The sequence below is a fragment of the Lonchura striata genome, chromosome 1A (assembly GCF_050655825.1).
Source record: "Lonchura striata isolate lonStrDom1 chromosome 1A, ASM5065582v1, whole genome shotgun sequence".
Lineage (NCBI taxonomy): Eukaryota > Metazoa > Chordata > Aves > Passeriformes > Estrildidae > Lonchura > Lonchura striata.
The window spans coordinates 34,598,464-34,615,185 of record NC_140741.1 but is presented as its reverse complement, the minus strand read 5'-3'; the positions used below and the strand labels follow the sequence as shown (position 1 = coordinate 34,615,185).

At 33.3% G+C, this 16,722-nt stretch overlaps 1 protein-coding gene across 3 annotated transcripts in view; it reads right to left on the bottom strand.

Moving 5' to 3' along the window:
- The window catches only part of POT1 (protection of telomeres 1), a 55,759-nt gene that overhangs the window by 26,692 nt on the left and 12,345 nt on the right, over nt 1–16,722 (bottom strand). For all 3 annotated transcript variants that reach the window (XM_085569298.1, XM_021553439.3, XM_085569299.1), the window contains 5 exons: nt 14,703–14,813; nt 12,840–12,887; nt 11,591–11,699; nt 4,750–4,880; nt 391–681 (listed from right to left, as the gene is read on the bottom strand). In XM_085569298.1, coding sequence (XP_085425424.1) covers nt 391–681; nt 4,750–4,880; nt 11,591–11,699; nt 12,840–12,887; nt 14,703–14,813 — 690 coding nt within the window. The remainder of the gene's footprint in view (nt 1–390; nt 682–4,749; nt 4,881–11,590; nt 11,700–12,839; nt 12,888–14,702; nt 14,814–16,722) is intronic.

Here is a 16,722-nt window from a genome sequence, read left to right as displayed (position 1 = left end):
GCAGTGCTACTTACTGCACTAGTCATATCCATTAAATCTAGAAAAATAAGCAGTAAATGCTGCTAACTAGAAAACAAAGATACAGTTTAAAACTAACAATATTTTTCAAGGTTAAAAATTTTGTGATATTTATCTACAAATCTTTGTGAAGTGATCTATATAATTCCATCTATATAAACCTTTCTAGAAAACCAAATCAGGTGATCAACTTCAAAGACAACCAGGATTCCTATTTTGTTTCATGAAAACAAAATAGCCAAGGATCACAGATTTGTTTACACTAAAAATATTTATCTACATAATACTATTTAAATTAATGTCTGTTTTATTGAAAAATATATCTCAATGTCTTAATAAACCTAAAAAATTATTTTTAAAAATGAAGTTTACCTTTAGAAGAAAAGAAGATCCATCCACTTTTGCTTTTCCTACCAGCTGGCAAGTGAGATCAAAGAACAGCATTGGCTGAACATCAGACAATTTTGTTGCTGATCCAGAGATGGAAATATTACTGGCTGCCCAAATACGTAATTCTTCTATTGTTTTCTGCTCTTCGTCCATGAAAGTGTACACTCTGCTAGAAGTTCGAGGAACTACTGGAGCTCCTATGGTTCCATCAAATGTTAAGGATGCAAATCCCCCACTGGTAATTCCCTGCATCTGTCCATTGTATTCCCTGATCTGTAATAAAATATGAATGAGAAAAAAATAAAGTTTGCACTGCATGGATAAACAAATATATTTCTGCTTTATCACGTGCGTGGAAAATGTACCAGTGATAATTTCTGTCTCTGGTTTCATTGGGAGTACAGAGTCAAAATAAAAACAAAATGGTAAAATTAATATTAATAAAAAATAAAATGTATAAGCAGAAATATAATCTTACATGAGAAATTTTTGAAGAGGCAGACTCATAATACCTCTAACACTTATACCTACAGCATCTTTGCAGAGTATTGTATTTGCACACATCAAAATATTTGTGTGGGGAACACATCAGGATTGCTCTTTTAAATGGGGAAACCTAGGCACAAGAGAAATTAATTTTTAATTAATTAAACAGCAGAGTTGTGGCAAAGTTATTATGGATTCCTGGTTTTGGCCCCTCACAATAGCCATTTCCTAATATTACTGAACTGAAAAAATGTATCAGTTCAAGGAAGTATTTTTTTTTCCATAAAGCAAGCAGTGATGAGCTTTCATTCCTTGGATTATGAATCCAGCTATCACAACTATTCAACGTCCATTGCCCTGCTCATGGCAGGTCTCCTGAATCCTGCTGATCTCACTATGCATCTGCTGCCATATAAAAAAAACAGTATTTAAAGTCTGAAGCATTCTTTCAAGGGTCTAGTCTAGTCTTACTGCTCCCTGCAATTATAGATTTACTCATATCAAAGCACTGCATGACTCATTATCCAGAAATCTGAAACAGTCTGTTTTGATGCATCCCTTTCTAATTAATGTGGGGTCACCAAGTAAGCAGTAACATGCATGAACATGGCATTTGTGAGACAGTCTAGTATGGGATTCCCAGCACTCAATTTCCAAATGGTTGAAAATCCCACTGATTTGAAAGTGCAGAACATGCAACGTGTGTCAGAAGTTCTAAACAGCAAAATACTGCCAATGATTTAGGCCTATAAACATGGTGAAATTTAAACAGCACACAAATCAGGCATTCACTGACCTTGGAAATTCATAAGCAAAGCAGTTCAATCTTGGTGACAGGAACTCCCTTAATCCCTGCTACTCTGACATAATGCATAAATGCATTAAGGGTCATGTCTAAGATAAACTTTGATTTACTTAAGCATTCTTCAAACCTGACCAATGGAGCACATTAATTCAGGATGAAGATTTTCTTCAGTGAAACACTGAAAAACTTCAATCTTTTAACCTTTACATTTAAATATTAAAAATACAAGAAAAGCCAAAGCACAAATAAGGAAAATACATGGTTTCATTATCAATCTGCCCCCCATTATCTACCATCTGAAAAAACATGTTCCCGTGAAAGATGTGGTCTAATATAAACACACAGATTTAGTGGCATTATATTCCATAGCTTCTCTAAACAGGTAACATCCAGAGGGGATGAAAACTCTCATCACTTTTACCTATTCATCCCGTATCAAAATATACTTCAAGAGTATTTTTTGTATCTTGTCTAACATGTGAAATATTTCTTGAAGTGTTTTAATTGCTCATTTACCTAATCATTTATTCCTTCACTAGTTCTTTAAAATTATCATTAAAAAAAATCTTGATTTCTTTCTTAGTTAAAATTCTGTCCTAGTCTTCTGTGAAGACTCTAAGCCTTTCACAAAACCAGAAAGAAAGTATTTTGTCTCCCTGGGCTTCCACCATCAGTTATTTTCCTCTTTTCTCAAATCTCCTCCTCTTTTCCCAAATCCTGTCATGTTTTGAGCATTCAGGAGACTGACATACTGCACTTCTGACATCTCCCAGTACCCTCATTTAGTGAATTTGAAATCAGCCTTGATGTTGGAAGACACAATTATAACATAATAATTTAAAAAAAAAAAAAAATATCTAAGAAGGTAAATCTCAATTGTCATGATGACAAAATGACCAATGATCTTTAGCAAAACCAGATGTCCGCAGGCACAGGAAGGTGGAGCAGCCACTGAGTCCTCTCAAATATAAACAGAATTCAGCAATTTTATTTAGTGAACGACAGAAGAAACAAGAGAAGAAAATGCAGAATGGGTTATAGAGAAAAATATTTCATAGCTGGAAAATTCCTTATGTTAGACCCACAAAACATGATGGACAACAGAAATTCTCTGGGCTAGTCCTTTAAAAACAAATAATTGCTGAAGTCATGAGGGATCACTGGAGTGTCCAATGAACAAAATCTATGGACAAATGTTGTTTCATTATGGCAATCTTAAGCAGATCTCTAATCAATTTAAGCACTGTTGTATTTTCCAAACAATTCTGAAACTGAATTAAACCTATAAACGAGGTAATCTGGGACTTTTGCATATGACAACAATTTCCCCTTCAGTAGATTTTGTCTCATTTCTAGAGGATGTGGACATATTTTTTAAAAAATTGGTGGGGGAGGGTGAAGCAAGGGGTTAACAGGGAAACAGGGCAGACTTCTATCACTTTAAAAATACCTTGAGGATTTCAAATAATTTCAATAAATAATGGTTGCTAAATAAAAATAAATACCCTCTGGGACAAAAACAGAGCAGATAAAATGCATTTGGCTTATTCTAAGCAAGCAAGTAAATTCCAATACATATTGCAGGAGTCTTTGGCATAGCTTTTGTAAACTAAGGAACAACAGGTGAAATGTCACCTTAACAAACTGCATTGCCAATAAACTCTAGTGATTTCTATGGGGTACAACATGATCCTGAAAAGAAAAGAAGCTCATCTTGAAATATTTATAAATAGATTTACAGCAAAGTAAAATATATTCCTTTTTTTTTTTTTTTTTTTTACTGAAGATGATGTTATTCATTTCACTAAATGGAAAAGTGTGATAGCAAGTAGTGTATAAAGCTGGAATAATAGCATCTCCACGGCAGTTTTCCATCAAAACTGATTGTTAAATTATAGAAGGAAAAGACTATTATGAAACCACTGCAGGCCCAGATCATCTCAGAATATCAAAGAATGCCTAGGGAAACAACATATACCAAACTAATGTATATGTTTTTATACTAAGAAGGAAGATTTCATTTCTTTATGACTGTCACTAATGATATTTGTATGAAGGAAAGTAACCTGTCAGAAAAAAAAACCCACCAGAATGCATCTGGTATATTTCATTATATTTTGTAAATGTTTTCCCATCTTAAGTAAATAGTCTAAACAAATTTGGGTAATACAGAATGTTGATTATATTCTCTAATATTTTCATAATGTAATCCTGGTTTACTTATATCTCTAGCTGTATGAACAAAGAGATACTGATGAAACAGAGAAGTAATTTGAAGTATAAATTAAACTATTTTGAATATGTTTAAATATCACAAGAAGAACATTGAACTACCAAAACTATGTGCAGGCACCTTCTAAAAGAAAATTAACAAAGACAGTCACATGGAAGTAAAATGATTTTTTTTTGAAAACATGATAAACACATTTAGCTATTAGGATCATAAATGATAGCTTATTCTCTGAATTGCTGCCTGCAAACTAAGATTGTCTGAAACATCTGTAGCAATGGAAACACAAATTAAAGAAGCAAATTAGCACTACATTGCATTTTATTTACCAATTCAATTCACCTAAAGATATAAGTATTTTGTGGAAAAATTTGCATGCAAGAAGTTTATATACTTAAGCCAGTTGAAATAAATTCTGGCTTAGTAATTTAAAAAGCCAGCAGGCACTGTGATACTGCTTTAGAAATTCTACTAGAGTAAAAAATTACTATTTTGGAATATTTTCTACATATTTAAAACCTGAATTCTATCAGTTTGAAGAGGAATAAATTTTGCTGATTTATGTCAATTAAATTCTATCCATGTAAAAGTATGACATAATGTTTTGTCAAGTAGTTTAATAAATATTGTTTTTGAAAAAATGTCATCGTTTACTTTCAGTTTTGGCCCATACCATAACCACTGCTGTTTTAACAATCAGCTGCTTTATCCAATGCCTACAAGAGTTAATTTCTATACATATAGAACTGAATTATTCCTATAGTCCTCTCACTGCAGAAAAGCAAGCACATAACCCCCCTCCCCCCATCCTAGTACATACCTTTATTCTATGAAATCGAACAATATCTCCAACTTTGTAAATTTTTGGTAGAGAATCTAGGTTTCCACTAAAAAGACTGCATGTTAACTTCACATTTGATGGGTCCACAAGTGTTACAATTGAGCAATAATCTGTAAAATATAAGTGTCTGGATGAGTAATGGGCATTATGGAATTATTAATACACAGACAGTAAATTTGGGAGGAACACAGAAACACCCCTATGGCAAATCTTTTTCTGCTATGATCTATTTAACTTTTCAAAAGTTAATTTTTTTACAGTACCATTATAACTGAAGTGTGGCCTATCTTGCTGATAATTAGCCTTAATAACTGAAAATGAAATGTGTGATTAAGCACAGCTCTGTGTGCAAGAACACACAAACCTTTTTCTTCTGTCTGCAATAGGCATGCTATTCTTTCATGTTTCAATTACTTCTACAAAATTAGGTGTGTATCTACAATTTAATAAAATAATTTTCTAAGATTTATTTTGCACAGCTTTCTGAAAAGCTAATGAGTTCTACAAGCAAATTAAAACAAATTACATGACTGATTACTTGATTTCAACAATACGCAAAATATATATATATATATATATATATATATGCCACAAGAATAGTCACACAGTGGTAGCTAGAAAGTAAAAATATGAAATATGCCTTTCTGAAGTTAAACTTCATAGAATTTCACTTCTAATAATGATCTAAAAAGTAAAATCAAAACAAGATACAAAGATGACAATGCAGACCAGCCCAGAAAATAACAGTATTTGTGGATGACATAAACGAAATGTCTATTTTCCATTTCAGCTTACAGAACATGTGTGCTCTGATACCTTATAAATGTAAAACAGAGTAAAAGTACATTTGCTCTTTCACAACATGGCAGCTGCTAACCTACCTGAGAAACCAAGTAACAGCAGAAAGAAAGGCTACATACTGGCCCTGATCTCCTGTACCTCCTACTGTCCCTCCAAGAGACATCTGTATCCACAGCCAGAGGAACAGAGACTAGGAAGGAGGAAGGCGTGATGCTTGGAGTGAAGCTGAACCTGGGAAAGGTGGAGGAATGGTGTTCTCCCTAAGTGTTCAAATAGTTATTTCTTTCTCAATATCTGAATAAGTTATTAGATGCTTATGTTAACTGGGAATGAATTAAATTCCCCAAATCAAATCTGTTTTGCCCTGACACTTTCTCATCTCTTAAAAAGAAAAACCCAAACATAAGAGAAAAAAAATTGAAATTATCAAAAACCACAACTTCCCTTAGCTGCAATTCTATGAGGCACCTAGCGATAATGACACTGTGCCAGTTTATACAGCTAGGAAGTGAACAAAGGTGTTGTAGGTCTAAAACAAATTCAATAAGGTCCCCATCATGCACATTATAAAAATGCAGACACTGAAGTTGTTGCTAGACAGTTTTGAAAGAGAATGCTGTCAGTCTAGTACAACTGACAGATTTGCCTTATATAAAAAAGCTACAGGAAGGCAGTCATAAAAAGATGATTGTTATATGTGAACTCTCTGAATAGATTCCCTAAGCACAAAGACAGGTATGTAAGACTGGATTAAAATACATGCTTCAGAAGAAATATTCTTCTGTTTCCAGCACATATACCCTTAAATTTTGCTCTCATTTAAACTTAAAGTTTAAATTCCCTAAAGATTTGAGTGAATGAAGTGGTGAAAGGAATCCAGTGAAGGCTTACCAAGAAATAAAACTTTTCCTACAGATACAAAAACCTTCTGTATTTTTATAAAACTAGTACAACTAGTACAAGGTCCACACAGTCTATTTTAACATTCTATGTTAGGAATGTCAAAAATAAACTCCAGTCTCTGGCTGACAAAACTGCAAGTATTTACTACTGTAATCCAAAGACTGATGTATTTCTTTGAGTATGAATTCTAAAGGTTATTTTAAAAGATCTGTTGCAAATATGAGCAAAATGAGCAATTAAGAAGAAAAGCCCATATGGTTCATAGATTCACAAGCCTTTGGGGATGCAGAATAACATGCTACAGTGCACTGATATCATCCAATATCACAATCAAGGGGAAATGCAAAACATTCCACATTAAAATTGTGGTTACTCCTTGATGCTGTGATTATGCAACCTAATCAGCTTCATACATGTACAGCTGGTAGAAGTTAAATACACTACCTCAATTTTCTGTGTAATTAGTACAATCATGTAAGTCTGATAATCATCCTAGTCAAAGCATTATAAAATAGTACACTTACTTTACACAGCCAGGAAACACTTTCTACATAATATAGGTTCTCTGTCTCTGTGACTTTAGTCTTCCATTCCTTAATATCACCTCAAAACATCACCTCTACAAACCTAATTACAACAGAGGTCTCTGAGAACAAAGCACAAACACTGATTTTTTTAAATGAAATCCTCATTCAGCGAAGTCCTTTTTGAAGGTTAAAAACAAAAAGCGACCTGTCTTTTCCAGCTGAAATGTGAAAATTGTTTCCTGTTTTCCACAGTAGCATTATAGATCAGTCAATGAATTCACTTTTCTGAAAAAACAGTGAGTCAAACTCTACACAGAATTGCTGAATTTACATAATGTCCTAGAGTTAAACAAAACAATATGTCATTGGTCATACTTTTGATTTTTCTCAATATACTACCCAAAAAAGCAAATTTCCTTCATTACCAAGCAAATAAATAAATAAATATTGAAGTTTACATATTGGAGTCAATTTAAAACAATCCAATGATTTTCTTTAAAAGAGATTCTTTACCACTGGTAGATTTTACTTGCAATAACCTGACTTAAAAATATGATAAAACAGATGCACAGTTCAGCGAATTTATATGCTACAGAAGAAAGTTTTCTATTTTCATACTAGATTGTCTCAGTAAAAGCACTGAATTTCAGTGCTTCAGAGTGCTACACAGAACTTCAAACTGCAGCTACCTTTTTTTAAAATATATTTAATAATTATGAAGAGGTATTCTCACTTAGGCTTAACATCATGTGAGGAGCCATCTGCCATGGACAGCTACCTATGCTGGTGTCACCCATTTGTAACAGCCATTACGAAAACAAGAAGACATAGCTCATGTTAAATTTAAATGAAAGTACAGAGTGATGGTCTACAAGCATCTTACACACTTTTTATAACTCTTTCAGGTAAGTCCTTATTTTTCTTAAAAATACAATTGCTATAACTTGTTAACAAGTTCTTTATTTCATTTCATAAAAATTCCACAACTATTTGGTAATCAGTAGAAGGTTGCACTGTCTGCATGGAGAATGCTGATTGTCAAGCTTCTAAATCCTTTAAATAGTTTGAAATAGGAATCTCTTGCAGCTCTGTGAAAGTTACTGAAAATCTAAAGTTGCCTCCACTATCATGATAACCTAGGTTTATTCTTCAGGTTACAAGTTTGCCTTCATAATGCCACAGCATTCCCACTTTTTTTTCTGGTAACCTCTGTTATGCTGGTTATTAGCATGAGCAGAAAGCCAGCATTTTCCCACAGTGTGTACAGATAGATAAAAAAACCACAAAAACCCTATACACCACAGCTTCACATACAAACTCATATTTCAGTCATCCTAAGAAAACCAGAATTGTTAAAAAAGCTCTCCAGATTAGTAGTTATTGATACTGTAGGACCAACAAGTTGTTTAGTATTTACTGATTAAAAATTTATCGTAGTTCTACTGAGGACTCCAGCAGTTCCTGACAAATATGCTTGTATAAATTGTTAAGGTGGAAAGCATCGATCTAATTACACATTCTCCTTTGGGCAATCACATATTTATTCTTCAATAACATTTAGTGGAAAACCCACTACCCTGAACCAATAACTTCTCCCTTCCAAGAGATAAAAAACGTTTTGGGCAATGTTGTTAGCAGCCAGGGACTCTAATTAAAGATTGCCTTCTGTTTCTTTTATTTCAATACACACAAAAAAGACAGATTATTGTAGCAAACTATTCTCTCTTCAAAACTAAAACAAACATTTAATACTGTTTTGAAGAATTACTGAGGCCATTCAATACACAAGTGTCTGCACTAACAACAAACAGCTGACCCAGCTAATTTACCATTTATATTTCAACAAGACAAGAAAAAATAATACAAATAATACACTCCTATGTGTGTATATATATGTACATACAAGCATATATTGCAGAAGCCCAAAACAAAACCTTTGAAAAATCAAACTGTTTGCTAGAGGCTTATTATTTCTAACATGGAGATACACTTTAGAGATACAATTTGGTAACTACAAACATCTGGCTAAACAGATGTTTTAATGCCATAATTTGTAATCTGTAGATAAAAGTAGCTGTCTTGAGATTTCTTTTAATTATTTATTCAAGTAATTATTAATTCTTTAAATATTTTTTTATCTTTTATTTATCTTCCATATTTTAAGATAAGAACTAATGGTTATTTTAAAAAGAAATGCATATAAACCACTGTGAACAAAAGAGAAAAATTTATTCTAGTCTCTAGGGCCCAGAAATGAAATTGCTGTCTTTACCTCTGCAACAGTTTTTATTCTCTTCTGCAAAACTTATATAAATCCTCAACATTTTGATTCAGGAAAAAAAAAAAAACAACAAAATGGAACACAATACTTTGAAGGAAAAACTACTGCAGATACAACTGAGTCTGCTTCCTCACAAATTGATACCACAACTTTCTGTGATGGGTTTCCTTTGCACCGTAAAGTTGGTTTACTCTTACTAGCTAAAAATTGGCTATTGTAATTCAAGTTGACCAAATGGTATCATTTTAGAGTTTTGTTCTTTCAGCTACATAATTTTAAACAAATTCTGGGATGTCTGATGAACTTGGCTCAAGATCAAATAAAAATTGAGAATAAAAATAAAACTTAGGGCTTGAAAAATTCTTTAAGAATCTGATTTGATTCTTAATCTGCATTTTGGACATATAGAACTGTTGACTTGGAAGTGGTCAAGCTTTTTAGAGGTGTCTTTTCCAAAACTGCTATCCCTTTATTAATTTTGGTCCTAAGAAATATTTCATAAAAATGAAAGAGTTACAATTTAAATGGATGTCTAGGTAGGATAAAATGAGATTTTAACTGAGCAGGTGACATACAAATATACTGCATGTATCTATGATAAAATGCTAGATGAAAATAGTGGAAATAGTGGAAATAGTATGGAAACACTGACCAATATCTACATGAAAAAAAGAGAGTTGGGGAAGCAGTAGGTGTCACGCTGTAATGTCCTAAAACTTTAATGATAAAACACATAATCTCTGTAATTGGACGCCACAGAGTTTCTTTTTCTTCTATTTACTTTTCTTTTAAGTCTCAAGGTTAAGTACTTGAGATATCCTTAAGATTTAAGGGAGAGGAGAGAGGAGAATATCATCTTTGTTAAAAATTTAAATTATTTTAAACTCTTGAGAAGGAAAGTTAGAATATAGTTTTGAACACTTCCAACATACCTTCTAGCAGACAAAATCCCATCTGCCTCTTGTATGAAGCAAGACCCAAAACACTTTTTTAGACAGTTTCAGAACTCATGAAGTTCTCATATACAGAGGTGTCAAACTATATGCCCCAAGCAAAAGCATGCTTAGTTGAAACAACTTTCTCTGCCATAAAATGATTTATGAACATACTGAAAACTCATTTAATTCACCAGTGTTTTAACACTCACCTAATGCAATAATGGCATGAAAATTATGATCTTTTAATTATAGATTTTATAAACCAGCAAGACTAAATTAAGTACCAGTCCAGTAGTATCCACATTCAGTGGGACCACAGTGCAAAACCTCAGCCTTATGCCTTAGTATGTGTGAGAAGGAGCAGCATCTTATACTTCAGGGCATATCTATATAGTGAATAAACACCCATGTGGATAAAGTACAGTGGCCCCACTTTCCATGCTTCCAGGGGGCATCTCAGCTTGAAGCTACATGATTCTATTATTACAGTGTCAGATAGAGAATGTATTGGTGCAGGACTGCGCCAGACCTAAAGCAACTAGAAAATTTTCTGACAAGAGCTACTTCATGCCCTGACAATGCAGGAAAATCATCGACCATTTTGTACCCTCTCAAACAAACATCACTCTGGATTGTGCAAAAAAATCAAAAACCAACACTGAAATATTTGACTGATTAGTGAATATTTTTACTCAAAACCCCAGACTAATTAGAACTGTATTAGAGATTTTCATTATAAAGTAGCAAGTGAATTACAGCTATCTTCATAAATAAGAAATATCAGATTGTGTCCCTGTTCCTCACTGATACTGTTGTGTTATTTTAATAATGTCAACTGAAAATATACAGGGAAGACATATCAGAAAGTGATTAATGACATTCTGGCAAGGACTAGTTACTAAACAAATTATCACTTTCCCTATTAAATTTCTACTAAAGAAATTGAAGTGATTAATTTGACAAATAACTCAGCTGAAAAAAAATCTCTCCTAGCTGCTTCAGAGACATGCATTTAACTTCCCATTTTTACATATCTGGAAAGATGTAAATGATTAGCTGCCCTAATGATTTCCAGCAATCAGTGCCTGTCTAATTAAGATGTTCCAAGTCCTCAATTCCCTGAAGTCTTGTTAAAGTTGCTGGACAAATAATAAATCTCCTTTAAGAATTTTCTTCATTTGCTATCTTCACCAGACTGCCTGAACTGACTGGTATCTCTTATCTATTTGTTTTTCTGTTTCCTTGGTATTAGCTGGTCAAAGCTATGGTCAAAGGATCATGTAAATTTGTTGTTCTGGTTATTTTAAACAAACATAGTAAGAATAGTTCTGGCTGGAGGACATCTCAAATCTCTTGAATATAGTACATACCAGTTCCTTTGCTAATATATGGAGGCTTGAAGAATTTTACAATGCCATACAAGTTCACTACAGTTCCATCTTTAAGACGATTCAGAGGAGTATACACATATTTTGGAGACTGAAAAGGCATGATACAATGAGGGAACAGAAGAAAAAATTATTCAAACATTCACACAGAATTTTGTCTTTTAACATCATTCATCCTCAGACATATTTATTTCATCTTAAAAAAAGAAATAGATTACTTCTTTGTATCTTATTCACTTAAGACTAAGAAAGCACACAAGACTTTTAATTTCTTTCTGTGATTACACCTTTCTTACAATAAACTAACCAGTTAATTGAAGTAAGTTTGAATACATGAACTAGGTGAGTAAAAGTCATTAAAATAAAGAACAATGAAATAGAATTTTTTTACTGATTCATTTTTACATGTCCACCCAGAGGACTTTTTAAAGCACACACATAAATAGCTTTTTATTTCTGCTTGGCAGTGTCAATGCACAGAATCCTTGTCTTGGGCTTATGGTGGGGGTTACCTCTCACAGCCACTGTACACATCTGATTAAAATACCACAGCTGCTGGAGGATTAAAGAAATTAAGGGCTACCTTCTACAGTTTAAGGGCTAGTTTCCTCTCATCTTAAGGTTGCTGATTAGACCTGTTCTCTCAAACTGATTGATAACTTAGATTTTCAAGTACTATACTGAAAAAAATGAAACTCTAAATAAAAATTGAAAACAAGTTCTATCACTATTGGTACTGAATATTTAACATAATGATAAAGAACATTAAAATTATATAAAGCAATTCTTCTGCCTTTAAAATACTATTTCTTGTAGAATTTTAAGTCAGACACATAAGGACTTGTTCCAAAAAGAAATCAAAATAAATGTTAAGACCAGTATCCAAAGTCCGATTTTAAATCAAAGAAAGTTTCATATCTCCTTTTTAATTTTTACAATACAAGCATACAATCTTACTTAGACCAACAGTTACCTTTCTACTTCAAATTTCCTAAACCAACATGAAATCCATTTGGAGGCTGAGATGGGAACTATACTACAAGTACAGAAAATATACTATTTTTTATTTTGTTTTGTGTTCCAGGTTTATTATCTGCAAAAGTAAAAACTAAATGACGACTGGGATAAGCGCATGGAAGTAAATTAAAATGAACAAAAATGAATTCCACACCTTCTTATTAACATGCAGTTAATCCCATGTGATTTAAAAATATCCTGAACACAAACTCACCACAGATGCAGTTTCTGAAGCAGCAGTTGTTCTCGGTTTAGTGTAAATCTGTGAAGAAAAAATAACAAACTTTCTGGTTACAAAATTGAAAGTACTGAAAATATAACAACATTTGATAACTTTAAAGCAAATACAACACTATATAGAAATACAAACCAGCCCTATACATTTTTACTGTATCTGAATCACATCTGAATCTGGTCAAATTTTAGCTATAGAAGAAAAAGCAGTATTTACTGCACTTACACTCATACAAAATGTTCTTCAAAAAAATACACACATTTTCTAAAGTCATCCAGTTGAGTATGTTAGGTCACATTAACAGAGTACCATTTGAAACCTGTAGGCCACAAATTTAATACTGCACTTGCTTAACATAGACCTTAAATGGGTTTAAGGTCTTGTACATAAAGACTTATGTACATGTCAGTGCTTAGAGCAGATCTATTCTCAGTGACTTGTTACCTTCCTTTGGAAGAAAAAGTTCACCAGAATGGGATAAATTTTACTTAAAGATAGTTCCTAAACTTTTTGAGTCTTACTTATAAGCCAGACTTACCTTCAGTGTAAGATCTTTTAAAGAACTAACTACGGAGATTTGATGAAAAGCCAACACCCCCCACTCCATGTGAGGAACACAGGGCTCAGCCGCCATCCCAATGCCACAGCCCAGCCTGGCTGCCGGACACAGAGCCCCACGTCACAGCTGTGCCCTGCTCACTCCTGCTGGGGATCTGCTTTTGCTCTCCACTCCAGCTGCATTCCTGAAGCTGATTTTACTTTTAAACAGCAGAGTGGAAAGTTATGCCAAGAGAATTGAGGCACACACAAAGTCTGCTCATTTGAATTAATGTTAAGCATCCAATATGTGTGTAACCAAACGAAGTGCCACAAGCTCCATTCTGAGGTCAGCGATGAGATAAACACGTCAGCACAACCCAGGCATTCAGGGAGCTGAACAGTGTCTTTGGGATCAGGCTGTATGTCATGATGTCTTGCAAGTATTTAGTTGAAGGCCTAGTGTAATTTCTAAAATTTAGACACTTTTAGTTTTTACACACCTATTCAGACTCAGGGCAATTTTACTAACCATGATCTTCAATGAAAAATATTGTTTCTACCTGTGTATCACCATCATCAACAGATAATGAATGTCATGAAACAGCCTGTACTATCATTTTAAATAGTTTTGTTTCTCATTGAGCAGTGTGCCAAGTTTTAATTATCTATAGAGGCCAATTCCAAAACAAAAGTGCCTTTCTGAAATTTAAGAAAAAAAAAGTTTTTTTTTCTTAAATTTAGGATTTAATTAGACTGCAACTATATAGGTAAAACTTAACATAACTGATGTGAGAATACTTCAAAAGAACAAATATTTTGCTCAGGATAAAAGGGTACAATTCTCTGTATAAAATTTAGATTACAGCAATCCATGTATTTGAAAGGCAACAACTAAAGATTTGAGTTAAAACAGTATAAACCCATAGACCAGAGAAAACTCAAAATTATAGATCTGAAATCACTCTTGCACTGTCTACCTTGTCTGCATTATTGAAACGTGTTATGCACAACAGTAGTTTAAACAGTTCTAGGAATCTATCAAAAGTCAACCATAGTCAAATTCTTGCACACAACATGTAGAAATTTACCTGGAAAATCATTTCGTTAGGGCTGTTATAAAATTACATGTGTGCACACACACAGAGGAAACATGTCATGTTTACTGATCAACATGGTAAAATAATCTGTACAATTTCAGTTTCTAATAGATTTTACTGATTTTTTTCTATTATAAAGCAAAATGTTAATGTTAGCATATTGGAAATGTAAAAGAAAAAAAAAAAAAATTAGGCAACCACATACATAAATGACTGATCCAGCTTCTTCAGACACTTCCAGGTGACAATCATGTCTACCATCCTCTCTCGCTGCAGGCAATTTTATCACCTTAAATCCTGCAGCTATGAAGGTTTCCTATGGGGACAGAGCAATAAACAGAAAATTACACAGACTGTAACACATGCTCTATTTTAAGACTATATAATGTGCAATCTCACCCTAAAGTCTCAAGATACTGAAGAAACAAAAATCCTAAACAAACTGTAAAAACTCTAAGTTTCCCAATTTAGTCCTTCTACCCATGGAATTTATAACAAATGCCAGAAAGCTCTTATTTTTAATTCTGCTAAAATTTTCACACTTGTGATGCTTCTGTAATGGAGTGCTATTTTTTACAAAGCCTAGGGAGGAAGATTCACACTGAATAAAGCAAAAGAATAATTCTTTTTTAATACATTAAAGACTGCCTCCTTTCTGGTTAGTTTAACTAAGGTAGAAAAGAAACCCTATGTCAGCAATAAAACCTTTTTTCTTAGAGCTTCTTTCCCATTGAATTACAGCTGTACTTTTAAGAAACTCTCCTATAAACTCTGTTGTGGCTGGACCAACTGCTTCCGTAACGGTTAAATAGGTAGGTCAATCAACAGGTAAGTTTCTGGTAGCAATATAGAACTTAAAAACATCTCTGGCATCACTCCTGAGATTCTGGCACAGAAAGCAATTGTAACTCTATTTTCACTTTGGTACAAAGCTCCTCAGACACCTCAAAATGAACAAGAAAAAGAGAACTTAAAGGGTACATGATTCAAGTCCCAGCAGTAGCACATGTTTTTAGCAGCAACCTCACCAAATAAAAAAGAAAAAAAGAGTAAAAATTAAAAAGCAGGAGAAGATAGAGAATACATTAAATATCTTTAGGTAATGAGAGGTGATTAAAAAAAGCTATCTGATACAGTGTAAAGCTCCTTTATCATCAGCTCCCTTGCTGTCAGAACTACTTAGCAGGGCTGTGCCAGTGTGCTCCATTCCTATAAACATGTTAGACTTGGAATCCTATTTCTATTCAAGCTTATACCAAAAGCACTTCCATAAAATTTTACTGAATAACTTTTCTTCATGCATTTATTTGATTACAACAAATAAAAGAGTTTTCTGATTGAAGCTGACAGTTTTAGCAAATATTGCACTATGACAGCGCTTTCTTTGCTATTTCAGCAATCTGACAATGTTATGCTAAATGACTTAAGATCCAAAACCTTAATATTATGTGCAAGAAAAAGAAAGGCTTCTAGATTAAGTGACAGTGATATATGTAGTTATTAAAACACTGGAAAAAAAATTTCTTCAGAAAACATCAATTTAATCAGACAGTTGAATTCACAATGAAACTACTTAGGGCATGATGATTTTCAGTTATTGTCACAATATACACTTTGACTAAAATGTAATATATAAACCTAGAAGTAAGCCATACTCCAAGCTAAGTTAAAACATGTCAAAACAGTTAGAACACTCAGTATTCTCTACACCTCTAACACGCTGTCCTACTAACATACATGTTTCATTCTTTCCAGATAGAGAAACACACAAATATAAACTTCAGGAAACTCCATGAGTTTTGCCAAAATCAGGTGTTCGTATGTGTGTTTCCTTTCACTGTTAGTTGATGCTACCCAGAATGTTCATTTGACAGCATAAACATGAATCTAAAACAGCATGAATCTAAAAAGCCGTATCTTGCTTATACATTATTTGCTTTTCAGCATTTTATTAGAATATAGACTGTACAAGATTCTGGGATATGGCTGCTGAGACAGGTAACTTCTCGTCTTGCTGTCCTGTGTCAGAAGGAACTTCAGAATTACACAGACTCAGCCTTTTAACAAGTTGAGAATAAGTGAAGAATTTCTGGAGCAGTGTTAGATCAGTAGTGATTACTCTCACGTAATATATATGCCATACATAGCACCACATTAAAGAAAAACAAAAAAACAAACCTTCTCTCAAACTGTGCAAGGACTGTACAATTTCCATGAGAAAAAGA